Here is a 21,016-nt window from a genome sequence, read left to right on the forward strand (position 1 = left end):
GTTTCTGCCTCTACCACTGAGTTCATTACATGATGTTCATAAAACAAAGCTATTACAAGTGACTGCTAACTATGTTTTTTTTTCCATTTTCTGGGTTTCCAGCTTGCAGACTTTTACATTACAAGAATGTTAAGCATATATCGTTGCATACGCAGGTGATGAGGTCTGTCCTCTGAACAAATGAAGTGCGGGAAAGGTGCTTATTTGTTGAAAAACTACATCAGAACCATCTCAATTGTGCATCCAAAACTAGTATTTTATTTTGGCATTAATGACTCCAAACTTCTCTGCCCTGCCTGTAAAGAGGGACTGATAGTACTACCTTTCCTAAAGATAACTTTGAAAAATAAGTCACTGATCCCTGTGCCGCATTCAGGTATTACAGGGATGAGTATAATAGGCCAATGAGGGAATGAATAAGTCTTTTTTCAGAGCAGGGTATGTGTGGTCACAAACTGAATGATGAGCTGAAACAAGCTACTGAACAGCTGTGAACACCATCCATCCTGTGCACACAGTGATGCCAAGGTTCTTTGGAAGTAAAGTGGTGATCACGCAGTTAATGATCCTGTCATCAGGCACAAGGGAATGACAGGAAAGATTGGACAGGAGACAGTCATTCTCACATTTCCAAACTTCTGAGTGTTTGACTTTTATGGTGGGTTGAGCCTGGCTGGACGCCAGGTGCCCACCAAAGCCTCTCTATCACTCCCCTCCTGAGCTGGACAGGAGAGAGAAAATATAACAAAAGGCACGTGGGTCGAGATAAGGACAGGGAGAGATCACTCAGCAGTTACCGTCACGAGCAAACAGACTTGGCTCAGGGAAATTAATTTAATTTATTGCCAATCAAATCAGAATAAGGTAATGAGAAATAAAACCAAATCTTAAAACACCTTCCCCCCAACCCCTCTCATCTTCCCAGGCTCAACTGTACTCCTGATTTTCTCTACCTCCTCCCCTCCAGTGGGGCAGGGGGACAGGGAATGGGGGTTGGGGTCAGTTCATCACACACTGTCTCTGCCGCTCCCTCCTTCTCACACTCTTCCCCTGCTCCACCGTGGGGTCCCTCCCACGGGAGACAGTCCTCCATGAACTTCTCCAGTGTGGGTCCTTCCCACGGGCTGCAGTTCTTCATGAACTGCTCCAGCCTGGGTCCCTTCCATGGGCTGCAGTCCTTCAGGCACAGACTGCTCCAGCATGGGTCCCCCGCGGGGTCTCAAGTCCTGCCAGCAAACCTGCTCCAGTGCAGGCTTCCCACGGGGTCACAGCCTCCTTCGGGCATCCCCCTGCTCCGCCGTGGGGTCCTCCCTGGGCTGCAGGTGGATATTTGCTCCGGCATGGACCTCCCTGGGCTGCAGGGGAATCTCTGCTCCGGGCCTGGAGCACCTCCTCCCCCTCCTCCTTCACTGCCCTGGGGGGTCTGCAGGGTTGCTTCTCTCACATATTCTCCTCTCTTCTGACTGCTGTTGTGCAGCAGTTATTTCCCCTTCTTAAATCTGTTATCCCAGAGGCACTACCACCATCGCTGATGGGCTCAGCCTTGGCCAGTGGCGGGTCCGTCTTCGAGCTGGTTGGCATCGGCTCTGTTGGACACAGGGGAAGGTTCTAGCAGCTTCTCACAGAAGCCACCCCTGTAGCCCCCCCGCTACCAAAACCTTGCCACACAAACCCAATACACTTTGCAAACCTGATGTTCTGTGGGCATAGGGTTTTTGTGTATGATACGTTTACTTTCCAAATCCACTGATTGTTGAGGGCTCTTTTGTTCAAGAAAAGGACAGTGGGAGGGCATCTCCCTGTATATGAGCAGCAGGCAATAATGTGATGCTTTAAGTAAGGCTGGCCTGCAGTGGAACTGAGTGGTTCAAGTTTGGGTTCAATAAAATTAGCATGTGTTAGCATGTGCTTAAGTACCATTAACAGCAGTGGAAGTGAACACAGATTTAGCACTTACAGGACATGCTGAAGTGCCTAAGTGCAACTACTATTGCCTAAGTCCAAGGCTGATGGTTGATTGGTGTCTCGTGTGGAAACAGTCTCGTCTTACCAATGAACATGTAATTTAGCACATATGTTGTCTGTGCCAAATCTCAAGAAGGGTTTATGCTTAATAGTGATGGGAGCAGCTTTTCTGTCAGAGCTGAGGAAACTTGTTTGGGCAGTGTGGAAAGGCTTGGTTGTCATTTCTTGTGCCGTCTCTGTCTAGTGGACATCAGCATTCAGCGTTCTTGCTGTGACATCTTTCAATGGCACAACTTTCTTCCACTGAAACTTGGAAGCATAAGCGTGTATTTGCTTCATTTCATGTTAGAATGAAGAAGTTCTGTGTTCACAGATCTGGAGTAAATTGTTTAGACTATATTCCACTATTAAGATGGTTATTTGGGCAAGGTTTTCTACTTCCAGCTGAGATCACACTGCAGTGATTCACAAAAAGGCATCGGAGAAAAAAATGCCTTGGTGAGTGAGAGAATAGGCACCTTGGGATGCCTTAGCACCTATTTGTGGAGGCATATATGTTGAAGTACCAAACTTAACAAAAAGAACTTCATTCATTGCTGCCCATATAACCAATACCTACCAGAGCATCCAGCTGAGCAGAAGTGCATAGAGTACTAAGGTGTTAGATGATTAAAGCTGAGCTAGAGCTTGAAAAGAAAAGGGATAGTTTATCTGCTTACACAGAGCTTTTATGTCTCTATAGTCCAGACTGCAGTCGTCTTATTTTTCTTTTCCCTTAGGGTCTATGGAGTTCTCTACAGTCGTCTTTTTGGGGAAAAAAATAACTGTGGAATGAACTTCAAATGATTTTGCTCATGGCCTTAACAGGGGGAAATTCATGAGGGTGGTTGCCTGCTTTCCCAGGTCTTTCTGGAGTATGTTGGCATTTGGTTAAAATTGTTATACTGCTCGTCCTCAAAGGGTGCACTGATAATATGAATTTTCAAATGTGAACAAATGTGAAATGGAGGAGTGGTGTTTTCTTGTATCTGTAGTCAGACTGAAACATTATCTGTGAGCCGCATAACTTCCTCTTATCTCAGAGGCAGCCTAGAGTTCACTGTCATCAGTTAATTCATTATAAAGGCATTACATGCTATTAGGCAGGGGAGGAATAATAACTAAAACACATAAAAACCTCTAGATATTGTAAAAATGCCAAAACCCAAGTAGTTTGCACTTAAGATAGTGAAAGAAATATAAAATATTAAGGAAAAATATCCTACAACATGCTACATAAATTTGCCTACCTCAGGTAGTTCCTAACAAAATTTTAAACATTTGAGTTCAGATCAGGGTTGTCTGAGAAACTCCGGATCCCTACTTCTGCGCTTGTCTTCTCCTCAGAATCAGGGTGAATTTTTCTTTCCTACACTCTGCTTCTTTCTCCCTTATCCAGCCCTGCAGTTAACCTTTGGCTAAACTTTGTATTTTCTGTGGCCCTCTCCCCAGGAAGCTTCCAATGCCACTGGGTTCTTTTCAGGACTATCACCTCTCCAAGTCTGATAACCGTAAAACTAGGAACTTAGGGTTAATGCTTATCCTTTAGGTTTTGTATATAAGAAAATTCCACTGCTTCAGTCCCTCTCCTTTCAAATAAACTGCTAAACTGCTTTCTATAGGCTTTACTTCTTCCAGTGTCTTAAGGTGCGCTGCTTAAGTAAGGTTTAATGAAATCTCTTGCCTTAAACACAGGTGACTCCACATACACAGAAGCATTCAATAATCCATAGAATTCATAACTTGCACATTGACAAGTTTTCTGAGTTGTTGGACCTACTATGATGATAAGTCATTGACTGATGTCAACCATGAAATAATAATTGTAGTTTAAGCCCAGCCGGCAGCAAAGCACCACGAAGCCGCTCGCTCAGCCTCCCCCTCAGTGGGATGGGGAGGAGAAAATATAAAGAAATGCTCGTGGGTCACGACAAGGACAGGGAGGGATCACTCACCACTTATGGTCATGGGCAAAAGACAGACTCAACTTGGGGAAGAAACAAAATCAGTTTAATTTACTACCAATCAAATCAAAACAAGGATAATGAGAAGTAAAACCAAACCTTAGAACACCTTCCCCCCACCCCTCCCTCCTTCCCAGGCTTGACTTTACTCCTGATTTTCTCCACCTCCTCCCCTCAGTGCCACAGGGGGACGGGGAATGGGGGTTGGGGTCAGTTCATCCCACCTTGTCTCTGCCGCTCCTTCCTCCTCAGGGGGAGGACTCCTCACCCCTCCTCTGCCCCAGTGTGGGGTCCCTCCCACGGGAGACAGTCCTCCATGAACTTCTCCAACGTGAGTCCTTCCCACGGGCTGCAGTTCCTCACGAACTGCTCCAGTGTGGGTCCTTTCCACGGGCTGCAGTCCTTCAGGTACAGCCTGCTCCAGCTTGGGCTTTCCCATGGAGGCACAGCCATCTTGGGGGGCATCCCATGGGCTGGGGGGGGACAGCCTGCCGTCTCTCCCCACAGACTGCAAGGACATCCCCTCCTCCCCCCGCTCCTCCTCCCCCTCCTTCTGCACTGACCTCGGTATCTACAGAGGGGTTTCTCTCACATTCCAATCCCCTCTCCGCTGCAGGTTTTCCCTTCTTGAATCTGTTATCCCAGAGGTGCTACCGCCATCGCTAGTTGGGTCGGCCTTGGCCGGGGAAGCTTCCAGCAGCTCCTCACAGGAGCCACCCCTGCAGCCCCTCCTCTGCTGCCAAAACGCTGCCATACAAACCCAAAACAAATAATTATTCAGGTTTATGTTTGAGTTTTTTCTGGATAGTGGGATTTTGCAGGTCATTTTTATTTCTTTGGTATGGTTGTATTAGCGCAGAAAGTCTGAAGTAAAGGCTTGACACAGATAGAAAAAAAAAATTAAAGCTGAGACTGCCAAGGCCCCAAAATAGAGCAATAATCCCAAATGAAGAATAAAAAATAATAGCTTTATTATTATTTATCGCACCATTCAAAAGTGTACTACTTGCTTCAGAGCACAGCAATGTTCCTTGCAGTGTTCCCTGGGAGTTCTTTTGTCCCAAAGTCACACAGACCTCGTTATGTGTTATGTTATTTTATTTTGATTTAGATTAGATAAGAAGTGCCTAGACATCAGCTCAGAGCACTCTGCCAGTTACTTAAAACTATAAAACTCAAGTGCAGTGCAATCAGTTTAACTCTTCTACCAAGCAGCATACACAGTCAATCAAATATTAGTGGTCCCTCACATTAGTCCACCTACTCCTTCTTCAAAGATGAGGTGAAACACACAGTCCTTGCATTGCCTTGAAAACTGATAAGAAGCAGATCAGGGCAGCATGTGTTGGTGTTCACCTACTAGGCGGTAGCTCCCAGGAGGCATTTTGCCATGTCTGTGTGCTCACTGAAATAAAAATACCTTCATGTGTCCAGTCTGGTAACAGGACTAAATCAAGTAGTACCTTGCCACCAGCCTTGCCAACCTCAGATGTGCAAAAATGATGAGTTAGACCATCTCAACACTTATGACAAAATTTATTCGATTTCTCAGTCTTAAGATCAAACTCAGTTTGCTTTTGATTTTATACTTTTATTTCAAATGGGTCCTGGAATTTTCACATTATCATTTGCAACAGGGAGTTGGGGTGTTATGAATATACCAAATACATCAAGATACACTTGAGAATAATCAGCGATGTTAGTAACAAAACATGGCTTGTCCAGCTGTATGAACCCTGAGGAGATCATCCCAGAAAATGTCTTACACTTAGCACTGTGTAAGAAAACATGGATAATTTTTATAGTAAATCAATACATTTCAACTCTTTATATATTTCAGATCAAGAAGCTAGCTGGTTGTATATTTCCTGACATGATTTCCTTACTGCCTTTTACATACTAGCAGAAATATGTACTACTGAGAAGACAGTAGTGGAGTTTACTGGCATTTAAAGCTAAGGCTGCATAAACACTGAGCTGGTCTCATTAGTTGCTGCAACTTCCAGTCTGAGGCAGTGAGGTGATACTTCAGTCTCTTTCTCAGACTATGCTGTTTCTTTTAAATATTGTGTAGAAACAGTTTAGCTGTTCTCATGAATATAGCTACAATTGTTCAGATGTACCAAATGGTACCTTTTTTGTTCATTTTTAATTTTGGCAAAGCAACATTTATGACCTGTTGATTTATGTCCATAGAATAGCTAAAGAGATGTCTAAATTTTTTCCATATTTTGAAATTTTGATGAATGTTGTTCTGAGATTTACTTCCATATCTTGCTACCTTTTCTGGTAATTATTTGAGAAGGTAGCAGAATCCAATGACTAGAATAGGAGGAGATAAGTAACACCTATGTCATACTGGATATTCACCAAGTAGGGAATTATGATTGCCGGTGAAATCTTTGGCTAGATTTGCATTATAATTGTATGTCTGATGATAACACAGGTTAGTTGTTGTGTGGGTGAGTAAGAGTGCTGTTTTTCTTTTTATCTGAGAGTGTCTACACAATACACTCTTGCTGTCCAGTAATAGGAATGCAATATAATCACATCCAAATGAGTTTTAGTCTTCCTAGCTGAGATATCAGCAGCTGAGAAATAACACAATTTCAGTTCCATGCTTTCCAAGCTGGATGGAGAAAGATACCTTAGTATTTTATTGCAATTCTAATTCTAGTGTGGCTCTGTCCTTAATGTTGACATTTCTCTATTGTTGCACCCATGATGTGCAGGCTTTTCAAATCTGTCATTTACTTTTTAATAACGATTTGCTTGAGTGTTCAAGTTCCAAAATATCAGTGGCCAAACTTCAGAATCTGTCTTGAGACAGTTTTCAAGCTCAGATGTATCCATACGCTTTGCTAGTGGTTGTTCTGGGTTTGTGTGGTGGGGTTTTGGTAGGAGGGTCGGGGCTGCAGGGGTGGCCCCTGTGAGAAGCTGCTGGAAGCTTCCACGGCTCCAAGTCAGACCCGCTGCTGGCCAAGGCCGACCCAACCAGCGATGGCGGTAGCGCCTCTGGGAGAACAGATTTAAGAAGGAAAACCTGCAGCAGAGAGGGGAGTGGGATGTGAGAGAAACTCCTGTGCAGACAGCAAGGTCAGTGCAGAAGGAGGGGAGGAGGTGTGCCAGAGGAGGGGATGCCCCCGCAGCCCGCGGTGAGGCGGCAGGCTGTCCCCCCCAGCCCATGGAGGGGAGCGGGGCAGCAGATGCCCACCTGCAGCCCGGGGAGAGAGGAGCCCACGCCGGAGCAGGGGGATGCCCCCTAAGATGGCCGGGACTCCATGGGAAAGCCCAAGCTGGAGCAGGCTGTACCTGAAGGACTGCAGCCCGTGGAAAGGACCCACACTGGAGCAGTTCGTGAGGAACTGCAGCCCGTGGGAAGGACTCACGTTGGAGAAGTTCATGGAGGACTGTCTCCCGTGGGAGGGACCCCACACTGGGGCAGAGGAGGGGTGAGGAGTCCTCCCCCTGAGGAGGAAGGAGCGGCAGAGACAAGGTGGGATGAACTGACCCCAACCCCCATTCCCCGTCCCCCTGTGGCACTGAGGGGAGGAGGTGGAGAAAATCAGGAGTAAAGTCAAGCCTGGGAAGGAGGGAGGGGTGGGGGGAAGGTGTTCTAAGGTTTGGTTTTACTTCTCATTATCCTTGTTTTGATTTGATTGGTAGTAAATTAAACTGATTTTGTTTCTTCCCCAAGTTGAGTCTGTCTTTTGCCCATGACCATAAGTGGTGAGTGATCCCTCCCTGTCCTTGTCGTGACCCACGAGCTGCCTTTATGTTTTTCTCCTCATCCCACTGGGGCCGGGGCGGAGGAGTGAGCGAGCGGCTTCGTGGTGCTTTGTTGCTGGCTGGGCTTAAACCACGACAATGGTAAAAATAATAAATTAGAAAAATTTTGCAGGAGAAAGTACAAGCAAATGCAAGATATTCTGTCCAAATTGTGTATTAAAACCAGGATAGCTATTTATATAGATAACAGGAAGTGTGTACACCTGTATAACTCAACAATGGAAATTAGAAGTGAGGTTTTGATTTCTATAGCTGTTTTTTCATTAACTTAGTTTAGAGAACTGCTCACCTTTCATGTAAATATGAAACAATGAAAGAGAACAAGCAATGACCAGGTCTTCATATCACCAAGATAATTTTGAGTCAGAGGGTGAGAAATGTGCTTGTTAAGGAGAACTGCTAAACAATAACTGCATGATTTCCATTTTCTAAACCACTCAAGCTGGTGTTTGTTTGTTAAAGCCAAAGGGACTCTCTGCATTGGAAAAATTATTAAATAGCAAATATTTTTTTTAATACATGCAGGTGGAAAGTTACTTCAGAGAAATACCTTAATATAAGATACTCACATATCTTCACCATAAAGGAATATCTTGCTAATTATGACACTGTGGGTAACTCTCACTGTCTTTTTGCTTTGTTTCAATTTGATTTTAATTGAACATTTTTGAACAGTAGTTTAGTTTGAGGGTTTTTTACCACCTTTCAAGCATTTGTACTCTTGTGTGTATATATAGCTTTATTAAAGTGATGTGAAAATATATCTCCTTTGAAAACACATCAGCTGCCTCCCTATTTGCTCCCTTAAAAGTTGGTAGCAGTAATGCATGGGGAAGTGATGGCAGAATGTGTTGCAATTGTCATCTTTGGTTATGGACATTGGTTTCAGGTTAATTTATCTTTTTTTTAAAACTTTATATCTAGCTCATTTTTTAATGCTGTTTTGAACAAAGAAGATACCTTTTGAAAATGTGAAAATGAAGTGTTTCATATTTCTGGAATATAACTTTTCAGTTAAAGGTGTTGAATTGAACCATTTTGCTTTTTTTCAAAATTCCCTTGTTGTCTTTTTCCAGAATTTGACCCACATGTGTATTTAATGTTTCTGTCCTTCTGAACCTCTTTATTTCTCAGCAAGCACATAATACTGTGTTGCTGAATAAAAACCATCTGCTCCTCACATGTGAGTCAGCTGGGACTACTGTTTGGCACAAAATGGTAACCAAAATGCTGTAGCTTGACTGTGGAGGAAATGGGGAATAGGAAAATTATTTTGTCTTGCATACATTTTAAAAATATTTTTAACTATATATTAATTGTCTTCGAATTAAATCCTTCTGTTCTTGACTGTCTTCCCAGACTCAAGACTGGCAGGTGGCCCTATCCAGAACAAAAGAAACACATGCTTATCTTTTAGCGTGCTTTTAAAATTAGCAGGACCTGTAGCTGATAGAACTTCAGCATTTGTCCAAGTTTACCACGCACTTAAGTGTTGCCTTGAAGTGCCAAGTCTGCGTAAAACGTGGCTGTATTTGAAACGCATCCCTGCCTCACGATGCTGACATTAAAGGAAAACGCACCTTCCAGTATGTTCTGACAGAAGCGTTCTGTTTCCTTCTCTCGCAGATGGGAAGCCCGTGTCGCTGTCTCCACTTGAATCCCAGCCCCACAGTCCTCGGTACACGGCGTCGAGCCAGCGGGAGCGCGAGAGCTTGGAAGTCCGCATGCGGGAGGTGGAGGAGGAGAACCGCGTGCTTCGCAAGCAGCTCAGCCTGGCACAGAGTCGCAGCCCCTCGCACCACCGCGGCAATCACTCCAAAACCTACTCCATGGAAGAGGGGACAGGCGACAGCGAGAGCCTGCGGGCTGGCATTGTGGCGGGGAACAGCTCCGAGTGTGGGCAGCAGCCAGCAGTGGAAAAATGTGAGGTAAATAAGCAAAAGGAACCTGCCAGAAACACTTGGTAGATTTGGAAAAAAGAAAAACTTGATAGATTTGATCCTTTAAGGACATTGCGGATTCCTATCTCCTTCCCCCTGAAACTTTGTGCTCAGAAACCAGCCTCTTAAAGGACTACTGGGCGCAACTTTTGAGATAATTTTTAATTATTCTTTTTTATAGAACTTTAAAACATTCAATCATCTGAATATCTTTTGAGTTATTATTTGATCAGGGTTTTTTGTCTTTAGCATTCTTGTGTCCCCAAACCTGGTGTAAAAATCGAAGCCCCGTTCCAAGCGGACTTCAGTACAGCTGTGCTGAGAACAACCTGTGGCAAACTGACCCCGTGTGTTTCTAAATTAAATGAAAGCACCACAGTGCTTTGAAAAGCCTTACTCCTTTGCTTGTGCATCTGTACTAGAACAGTTCAGGGTTTACCATTAATTAAATTGTGGCTTATGGAGCCAGCCTGTGCTTTTGAGTTACTTTCACGAGTGTATCTGGCTGTTACTGTGGAACAAGAGCTGTGCACAAGGGATGTGGTTAGCTGCAGGGAACAGGAGATCTGTTTCTAAGAAGGTTTTGGGGGGTTGCTTTGGTTTGGCTTTCCCCATTTTATGCCAGTAGTTTTGTGGATGTCATCCAGCTATTTAGTTGTCAGATATCTGAATGATGACAGTTCTCAGTATGGATAGATCCAAATCAGAAAGTCTTGCTTAAAGCCCTTGTGCTAGTCGCAGCTGGTGAAGGTATAAAAAATAACTTCCTCCATTTATTTCTACAAAGAGGGTAATGCCATATCACCTTTTATCTTGCTTTCTGCCACTGGGAAGATAAAAGTTGAAAGAAAGTAAGTGGGAGAGAAAAAGAAGTCCTAATTATCTCTTCAGATAAAGTCTGTTTAATGGGCAGATATCAAATACCGTTTAAAAATGAATTACTGCTTTCCAGTTGGACATCTTTGTCCGTCAGTGTGGAAAAAAGGAACCAACGTTATTTCAAGGAGAAGGAAAAGGAGGAGTCTGGTTTTCATTTTCCCTCCTCCTGTTAACGAGGGTCTGATTTTCCTCCCTGTGAGCATTTTGGCATTTCTTTTAATAAGGGAAGGTTCAGATCATCAATAAACAAACCTCACTTCTCCCTTATTATCATGCCAAGGAGTGATGAGCTGAATCTCCCTTCTCGGTTATTCGATGTACCAACCAATTTGGGACACAAAAATAGCAGCTTAAAGGAGGAATAGTTTAAGTGGCCTTTCCGTTTATAATGTGTTTTGCCAATAAATTTACTTGCTCAGTGGGGTTTAGCATGTGCTGGAGGCAACGGTTATATAAAATACGAAACCTCACTTTATTTGCCATCCCCCTATCTCACCGCACACTATTTTGATAACGAAATAGCTTTTTCTTCTTTTTCTTAAGGAATTCACTCAGTAATTCAGTAACAGAAATGGAAGTTAAAATTAAACTTCCTTATTATCAGATTTGCCAGGGGTCTCATCGTTTATCCTATTACTGTAGATTCTGGTTCCGTGTTTGTGTGAATAGTATCTTGACTCCATTCACCCTCAGTTTTCAGTGTTTCAGAAGTGTAAACTAAATCTTTTTTAGCCTCTGACCCTGGAATATATCACAGCAAGAGTCAACAACTTGGGTAGAAAAAGACAAGGGTTCTGGAAGAATACTGGGGCTCTGGGGGAGACAGAGCTAGGAATAGGTTGTTTACTTCACTGAGTCAGTTCTTTGAGATTTACTGAAGGTAATATTACAGAATCTAATTTGGGATGGTCTTTAGTGATGATTAAAACATTTGAAAATGCAGTTACAATGAATTAACATTAAATCTCTGATAAAGCGTAATCTGTGTGATAATAATTGTGATCTATATCAAACAGTAGTGGGTTTGTTGCATTCCAGCCACCGCTTCCTACTCTGTTGCATTGCAGGAGAGCTCTTCTGGTATTATAAAATGGACCAGCATTATAGTGCAAGAAAAAAACAGAGTTCCAGCCAAAGGCCTTCTCCCTGGAGGGAGCAGATCCCTGTCATGCCTTCCCAGTAGGAGACGTTTTTAACACAAACCTTGGAAACAGAAGTAAGAGTAGTCCTTACACACACATAGGCACAAATAACAGGCTTCAGAAGGAGAGCATAAAGCCAATGGAAGCTAACAGAATTATATGACTCTTTCTTACGATGTTATCCCAGTATCTTTCCAGCTTGTGCCTCCATAAACTGGGCATTTAGTTTGAATTAAGTGTACATTTATAAATATTTTTAAAAGATATTATATATTAGAAAATGGTTAATTAGCAGTATAGCATTTAGTAAGTTAGCAGAATACTTAACACTTGAAGCATTTTTACAGGCATATTTGTATTGTTACTGTTCTCAATGGTGTTGCTCAATAGGGTTACATGTGTAGTGCTCCAGACCCACAAAGAACAGGCCCCCACCAGCTTGAGCACTGTAACCCAGGAAACGCAGATGTTACCTGCCTCCGGGAACCATTTGTAGCATATTTACATTTTTGTAACATGCTTTTACTATCTCTTAACCACATAACTGCAATGGAAGGCCTGGCTAGTACTACTGGAAAATTATTGAAGTATGAAATGCTTTACCAAAGATTATTTTTAGCTCTAAGAACTAATTAAAGTTTGTTAAGCTCTTTATTTCACCATTCCAAAATGTAGCCTGAGGAGGAAAAAAAAATAACATCTGTTTATCTAGGCACCTTATACTCCTTATCAGCATGGGATCTAAGGCCCAGTTCTTCATGTCGTTTTGGATATTTTCTTTCCATTAATATTACCCCAGAATGGACTTACATGAAATACTATTTTTGGAAACAGTTTTTCCTGGTCTGAAGTGGCTAAAGTAATGGTTTCTAAACTGTGTTAGCATGCACCTTGGTATTATTTAAACCCCCTTTCCTAAAGAAGCTAAACTTCCTTAAATGCCTTGAAGTACCTGGGCCTGAGTGCTCCCTAAACTATTTAAAACCAAAAATAGTTCTCCTTCTGTCCCTGATCCCCCAACCTGTAGGAAGAACAGCGTGATTAACTTCCACAGTGTTTTGATTACGTATTTGTATCCGTATGTATAAACACAGGAAGAATTCATTGAGTCTGGAAAGCAAGATGTATCGTCATTTAATCTGTTGCTGCAATGACTTCCATTGTCTAAAAGCAGCTCCAGTGAATGGCCTGATCTAGACTTCTTGCAACATCTACTAGTGATGGAACATGTCTATCATTCAATTTAAAAAGAGCATTGTAGGAGGATGGACACTTTCAAGAAGCTCAGTTTAGTCCTGCAGTGACTTCTGAATATCCAGGCTAGAGGAGTTTGGCAACTAGAATTACCACAGATTGAAAACAGTGAGGAGCAAGTGTAGCATGCAGAGCCTTGGTGTGAGATGTTCGGAGGGACACGTTGAACCAAGCAGACAGGCTGCTGCATGTTGTGGAAGTTGGAGCATTCTTTGCTTACGTGGCTTCACTTCTAGGTGTTAGCTGCAGTCATCGAGTCCAGGGGTTGTGTGAATCACAGTGGCTGGTTCTGCTGGGATGGGGATACAATCCTCTAGCCATCTGCAGATGGAAGATGAGGAGTTTGAGAGAGCTGTGATACTGCTGACCAATTTCATAATCTGGAAGCTGATGCTTACAGTAGTATACTCATGAGGATGCAAGTTCTTTGAAGTGCATTCTTCTTCCAGCCACTATTGCCTTGTCTTGGCCAGGATTTGCTGCTCCCTATCCAAACACATATTTGGAACAAGCACGGAAAAAAACGGAAATAAAACTTTTTTTGTTAGGATGCAAACATCTGCAGGCCATTCAGGTTGATGACCTCATGTTGACTTATGAGTTTTCCCATTGACTTTGTTTAACAGTTAAACAATGAGGGAGAGGAAAGTGAATCAAGAAAAGGAGGGGAACGGACTGAGTCTCGCAGCATGCTGCAGGCAAAAACTTCAGAAAAAAAGGCCTATGTTTCTATTCTCTTTGAGGATTATCGCTCTTTGCTATAGCTGATTGCCGGCAGGAATAGAAGTGATATGTAGTATCAAACACCGCAGAGAGGCTGAGCAGAAAGTATATATGGATGCCTGTGTCTCAGCTGGAGAAGGACATTCAGAAGAGCAGCAAGTGCTGTCTTCTCACTGTGTCCTGGCTGAAACAGCATGCAAGACAACAGCACCTGCTAGAAGACAGCTAGGAAAGCATGCTTTAATTTCGAAACAGACTGATTTAGGAAAAGGAGAACAGATGTGGGCGAGTCCTTGACAGAATAAACTCTGATTTTGAGGGGAGTTGTAAGGTGGAGAGAGAGGCTGTGAGGAGAGCTTTTCTGGCAAGTAGAGGTAGTATAAAGTGATGTTGACAGGGATATGACAGTGCTATTCTGTCAAAACCCATAAAATGTTTGTGTCTGGTCCAGTGTCTTCAGGCGAAGTGTTTAAAGCAAGCATGAAACTATTCTCAGTTAATTTGATTTTAATTGGCATTGAAGAGAAGAATCTTAGGCCTTCCAAAAGCCTGAAAAAGACCAGGTGGCGACCAGAGAGGAGGCAGTGCATGCAGCGTCGGGAATCTGTGCACCCACAGGAACCCCTGCCCATAAATATGGTACAAACCACTGCTGCAATAAAAGTCTTTAATAAGCAGCCTCCGTTCTCCCCTATTGTTATCACAAGAGAGAAACACAGTCAATTTTTGCAAAGTGCTGAACATGCTCAACTCCCATTGACTTTAACATAAATTTAAAGTGCTGGATACCTCACAGAGCTGTTGCCAAAATGTACTGCAATATCTTTTCTTTCTCACACCTCTCTGGACAGACAGTTGCCTTATTAATTCAAGTCCTCTTAAAACCTCAGATCTTCAATGTGCCTCAGCTTGTGAGGCACGCTAGGGCTGGAGGCAGCTGTGATCTTCATGTGGGGGTTGCTAAATGGCACAGCCGCTTGGCAATTATATGATTCAAATTGTGCCCTGTACCAGGCGATGTTAATGGATGGGGCTATGGACTCTTTAGACGTGCCCAACGCATGCCACCTCTTGTGTAAATCTGCTTCTGCTACAAGCCAGACTTTGGGAATTTATGACTATGTGACAAGGCAGAATTCCTCATTTGTTCTCTGCGTAGTGGGCTTTCTGTGGGAAATGAGAGCAGTGTGTGTGAGAAACCAGCTAACCAAGCTTCAAATGGAAGCCAAATGAGGCTTCCCTGCAGTTTCACAGCTGTGTCCCCAGTCGCAGCTTTGTGCTGTCAGCATGGTGAACTCTGCTTCATTTCTGTGACCACTAAGAAACAGAAAAATACGGAAGCTGGAGACAAAACTTGCTAAGATTAATTTTCTTTTGTCCCCAGGGAATAGCAATGGCTAATTTTAAAACCAGAGAAGAGTAACTTAACAGCATTTTTCAAATTATTACTTACTACCTTAATAATAATGACTAGTAGCGCCTTTTCAATTTTCCCTTTCCTCTTGAAGAGATGAGTAAACCTCTGCCTCATATTAAAAGGGAGGCAAGAAGGTGCAGAATAAGTGATAATTTACCAAGGTGCTGGGGTGGGGAGAATGTGTGTGTGTGGGGTTGTATTTAACTTCACATTAACACTGCCCAGTACAGCCCATACTGGTAGTCACAGGCAGGGAAGCGACCACCTGCTTTCAGAGCTCATGTCCTATCTTATCACTGGGATGCACCCAGCCCCTGGCAAACCAATATTCCCACTCATGCTCATCCATCAGAACTTGCTTTCCCTCTCCTTAGTAGCTGTCCTTAGGATGGAAATAATGCAAAATTTCTGAAAGCATATCTGCTTCTAATTATCAGACGTAATTTTAAACTTCAGAAGGTTAAAGTGTCTGCATGTTTGCATACTCAGAATTTTGTGCTGCTGAACGGGTATGTGTGTGTACACACGCACACACATATGCTCTTAGCTAATAAGTGCAATTCTGTTCAGACATCTGATGTAATTTAGGGATAGTAATGACTTTGGAATGATAATGGTGTTATAACTCAATTAAGATGTTTTTAACAAACTGCCTCAAGTGGGCTGCAAACAGCTGCAAAACACCCCCTCAAACCTTTAACAATCGCCGTACTAAATAATAGCACTGTCATGTATGTGCTCTCCTTAATGAATGATAGAACACCAGAGCAGGCTTTAATTTTTGTTCTTTTTGTTCCTTTTCTCCCACAGACCATCCACGTTGCCATTGTTTGTGCAGGGTACAATGCCAGTCGGGATGTTGTCACACTTGTCAAGTCTGTCTTATTTCACAGGTAAAGGTAGCTTTCTTTTCTTGTATATTGTATATCTAATTATGGCTAAATAAGCTCTTTTTACATTTACTCTCTTACTTCAAAAGAAAGTCAGATTCCCTTCCCTGGTTGCTTTTTCTTTGGAAGGAAGGAAGCACGAAATTTATGACCACCACAAATAGATTAACCAGTGTAAAGATTTCTACAGTGAATTAGAGGGATCAGAGATCCACCTGCTGCCCCCGTTGTGTTGTGGGAATAGGGACAGTACCTATCAGCACTGTAAAGCATCTGCACACTCCTGAATGTTGTAAAATAATAACAAGAGTAATAACAGCATTGTATTCATTTCACCTATTTCTGGTATCAGTTTATGGCACAGGTGTAGATGGCAATTTGAAAGCTGTACACATACACACTGGTTACTTGACTATCCCAGCTTCCCATTTAGACATTTATTTTTCAAAGTAAATGTGTTACTATAGTCAGTATTATTTCATTAAAGTCAGATTATTTATTCTGGCTTTAGAAGGGCTACTTGCATCCCCTCAGAAGGCTTTGCAACCTGCTTTTAACACACAGAGTGCAGTTAGATCCCAAAATCGAGAGGCATAAATGTACAATGAAGACAAAATAACCAATTCCCTTAAACAGCAGCTCCAGAAAAAGAGAAATGGTATTAAACTGTGTGTTGGCATATGTGTATATCCCTTGTCCAGTTTAGTAATGTCTCTCAGAGATGTTTTCCAACAGTGTTGCAGAAAGTGGATTAAAACGGAGGTGATCAGACTGTGTGACTCAAACAGGACAAACAGACTAATAAAACATGCACAGAGTATAAGGAGTTTACTAAGGAGGTAGTTTCAATACGCTGCCTTATATGGAATGGTAATATTATACCAGGGAGGATGACTCTTGTTCATGTCATGTGCTAGTATCTTCTTATATATACTAGCTGGAGTAGGGCATTCCAGTCCCGCACCTTGCTCCTTATGTTTGCCTCCAGTCCTCTGCTGGACCTGTCTTAGTAATCACTCCCTTACAATGGCTTTAGTACACCGTTTTATCTTTTACCCATTTTTTGTAAAAGAATGTGAATGCTTGCCTTGTGCAATGTGGAAAAAGACTCAGTAAATATAGTTTAAGAGGTTGGCTAGAGTGCAGGTGGAGAGGGGAAATTCTCCAAAATACAAGAGCAGCTTTCACTATCAACACGTAGCCTTTGCAGGTCTTTCCAGAAGTAGTGTGTTTGTGTTAGATGAGGGCTAGGAGCAGAAAAACAATGCTAAAATAAACATAACAAAAGCAAAACAACAGTAAAAACCTGTATCATTCTCTGTGCATAATTTTTCTGAATGTTAAAATCCTGTTAAATTTTAAAACTATATCTATTTCCAATTAGACTTCTGAATTATTCAGTGTAAACTGGCTTTATATTGCAAGGATGTGGGGCGTTTTGTCTATTTTGATTGTTGTTTCTAAGGGATTTCTTGCAAATACACATTTTTATGGTGACGTGAGTTATCCTAGTGGTTAGCTTCTCAATGTTTTTCTCCCCTAGTACTTGCATCCATTTTGAGAAGACTGTAATATTCTGTAGGTTTCCAAATGTTCTGTAAATAATAAGAATCTCACAGCTCAACAGTTTAAACAATCTCTTTCTGTGTTACTTAAAGGAAATGTCCGGTTTACATAAGCCACTCATCTGAGCAATTAGCAAACTTATAAACAATTCTGCCATATAATGACAGAATTATGTAATTTGGAAATATAATAAATTAAAAATATGAAGCCAAAACAAAGGGAAGTAACACTTGTATTTCTAAGTCTGGTGGATTCTGCCCTTGTCAAGAACGTATTTGCTGTTTGGCTAGCAGTACTGCTCATCTCAAAGGATTTGTCTAGCTCAGCAGAGGTGATCAAGATAAAGTCCAGTATAGCTAAAGAACGTTTAGTACGGTTAGTTACATTCAAGATAACCTATCTCGCTCGTTTGCTCAAAACATACTTAAAGACAAAGCTAAGTTGGTTCCTGCCTAGAACTAGCTTTTCTTACTAGAAACTAAATTGTTCACTAGAAAGGGAAGACGTTTTCAAAGAGACAGAGCTTCTTACAGACATTTCTTCCATATCTTCTAGAAAACACAGGCTTCTTAAGCATCTGTTGATGCTATGGCTACATGTGCAGAGGGTCGCGCCTCAGAAATGCTCCTTTCTTGCAACTTTATCTTGCAAGTGGCAGTGGTGAAGCAGGCTGGAGAATAAACAACAAACAAACAACAAACTCAGCTGAAAATTGATTTAGAACCAATATTCCTTGCATTGGTTGCCATGTGCAAACAATGTTATCTTGGAGACTAGTACGCACTTCAAAAATTATGATGATTGGAAAGATGGCTTCTTTTGGTTGCTAGGGTCTATTTAATTGTAGGAAAGAAGGATGGAGACAGGTCATGATACTGCATTAGGAGGGAATGAGTTAGGAGAGTTGGAAATGATTGGTTCAGATAGTGGATGCTTCCTGACATCAGTAGCAAGTTCACCATATGACTTGAGGGTCACCAGTGAAAACAGACATGGAGATGTCTCCTAACACCTAAATGTGCACCAGGGAATGCATCCTAGCTGGCATTGTCCAATAAGCCAAGCAAAACAGACATTTGAAAGGACTGCGTGTTTCCAATGGAGAAGAAGTTTGCTCGTTCTATCCTAATCTCTAAAGTTAGGTTACTGGTCCTTCATTTGTAGGGTCACCACATTCCATCTCAAATATAGCTTTGCAACAACAGAACGAACCTACCTCCAAACATATTGTCCAAGAGATTTTTTTTTTCCTTTTCTGAAGTTTCTGATGATCAATGTTCGACCAAACCTGATAGAGCAGGTGCAGAATGTGCCTGGAACAAGAGTGTGAGCGTATTGTATAATTGAAAGAGCTTGTGTAGAAATCTCAACTGCTGTTATGTAGCCAGGCACAGTATGGGTGCTCCTTGGGCAGCTGTACCAATACACCTCAATCCTGCCCTGCAACACCCTGAATACAATCTACTGGTTAAACAACTGGCCCCTCAAGGCAACCACACTTAATATCCTCGCCTGTTCCTGCTGCATATTGCTGCATATTGCTTGCTGTTTGTTGCAAGAGCACTGATTTCAGTGAATCTGTCTGGAATTCACGGAGATGTCATGTGTTTTTATTAGCATTTGCATCTAGTTTAGTAATTAAAGTGTGTTTTAGCTGTGCATTTTGATACAAAAAGAGATACCTAAATTCCCTACTTCTGTAGGGAATCCCTACTTCTCGAATAGGAAAATTCTGAGGAAAGGAGGCCATGTCAGTCTAATCATGTTCCCTCCATGTATTAACATATTTGTTATACCCCCAACTTTGAGCTAGTGTGCTAGATAAAGAGACACAAAACAGCAGGGGTGCTGGGTCATTAAGAATAAAAACTATAGGAGTTTCTATAGATGGAGTGTGCTGTCTCTTCTCTCTTGCATGAATATACAGTAAATCCTGCATTTTGAACATTTCAGCTCTCCCCAACTCTAAAAAAGCAAGTTTCTGATTCTAGTCATACCATATATATCGTGAGACTTACGCAAGCTACTTGTTCAAACCATTTGAGAAACTATATCTGTCTTCAGGTTCCAGAGAGTGGGAAGAGGAGAGGAAAGGGATGGTGGTGTTGATTCCTTATAAGAACAGCATAGTTCAGAAATGCGTTTCATTCCCAATGGAAAAGGAGCTTGATTCCAGTTTTGTCTTTAAAAAACGTATGCTCAAGCCACAAAATCCCAGCAGCTTTTAACACCCAGTTTAACATAACTGTCAGTCTGTTCTCAGGAGGAGACTCAGCAGAGCTGGAGTAGTGCAGGGTTTGCAGAGTCTGATAAATATGCATTTGCAGTGCTGCACAGAGGGAGGCTTGTAGAATGAGTACTTGGTCGTAGTCTGCAACTTTCCTGCTTTCCTCTCTTGGGCATCTAGTTCCTAATTATGACAGATTTTATAAATCTGTTGCAGGGGTAAAAAAATATTCGCTCTGAGCCAGTTTAACACAGCCAAGCTCATAGCGGTGTGCCCTGAGTGCAGCTTAACTTTAGTTTTTCCAAAGCAGAAGACTAAACGCTAAAAATTAAAGATACTGGGTCAAATGGGCAAAGCAAAATGCAAATGCTGTTTTTTTGGAAACAGTGCATACAGTAGTATGCAAAAAGTATCTGCATTTCTTTTTCAAAACTGAAGCAGTGTCCTGTGGCTAATAACTGTTCTCGAAACTTTTGCAAGTACTGGTCCAAGTTACATTGGTCATTTTCAATGTTTTACTCCATTTCTGAAAATTGTAAAGCTTAGAGTGCCACAGAAATAGCCCATGAGTTATAGTTTCATATTGCAAAGATAATTTCTGTCTCTACTTAGGTAAGTCTTAACTTGAGTAAGAACTAAAATTATTTTTAATGTACTCTTATCTTTTCCAAAGACATGCTAAACACCATGTTTCATTTGGGAGCAAAGAAAGGCCAGCATTACACAATTATAACACGTTGCTGGCATTTAGGTCAACCTGAGAATCTATGAAAAATTAACTTCTCTTTTGTGCCAGCTAATACTGGCTTTCCTCCCCCATGTTAGTCCCTCTTCTTTGGAGAAGTCATGCTTACTTCTTTAGCTGTACACTCCATCTATCCTACAGCAATAGTGGCATAGCAATGGTGATGGGGTTTCGTGGTGTAAACAAAACCAGTCAACTAGACAAATGCTTTCTAATATGAAGTAGCCTCTCTGCTTTAAGAAAGTTGCTTGTAACCTTGAAGTTAAGCGTATGTCTAAGCATTTTTAAGATTAAGATATTAAACTGTTGTAGATTGCTGTATGAATAAGAAACTTTTTTTCCTAGAACAAGTAGAATAAGGCAAACCGAATGAAAATCTAAATTAAATAAAAAAGGATGACATGTAATTTCCAAGTAAGAGTCACAAGTCAACACTGGCTGGTTATTAAAGCTTATGTAATCTAATGGCTGTATTC

The 21,016-nt window shown here is 41.9% G+C and overlaps 1 protein-coding gene across 4 annotated transcripts in view; it reads left to right on the forward strand.

The window, feature by feature from the left end:
* LARGE1 (LARGE xylosyl- and glucuronyltransferase 1) overlaps nucleotides 1-21,016 on the forward strand; it is a 300,218-nt gene that overhangs the window by 131,054 nt on the left and 148,148 nt on the right. For all 4 annotated transcript variants that reach the window (XR_003927115.1, XR_003927116.1, XM_030040447.2 and 1 more), the window contains 2 exons: nucleotides 9,384-9,685; nucleotides 15,923-16,005. Coding sequence is in view for 2 of the 4 variants with exons in the window: in XM_030040447.2 (XP_029896307.1) it covers nucleotides 9,384-9,685; nucleotides 15,923-16,005 (385 nt within the window). In the remaining 2 variants the exon portion in view is untranslated. The remainder of the gene's footprint in view (nucleotides 1-9,383; nucleotides 9,686-15,922; nucleotides 16,006-21,016) is intronic.

The sequence above is a fragment of the Aquila chrysaetos genome, chromosome 17, assembly GCF_900496995.4.
Source record: "Aquila chrysaetos chrysaetos chromosome 17, bAquChr1.4, whole genome shotgun sequence".
In the NCBI taxonomy this organism is placed as follows: domain Eukaryota; kingdom Metazoa; phylum Chordata; class Aves; order Accipitriformes; family Accipitridae; genus Aquila; species Aquila chrysaetos.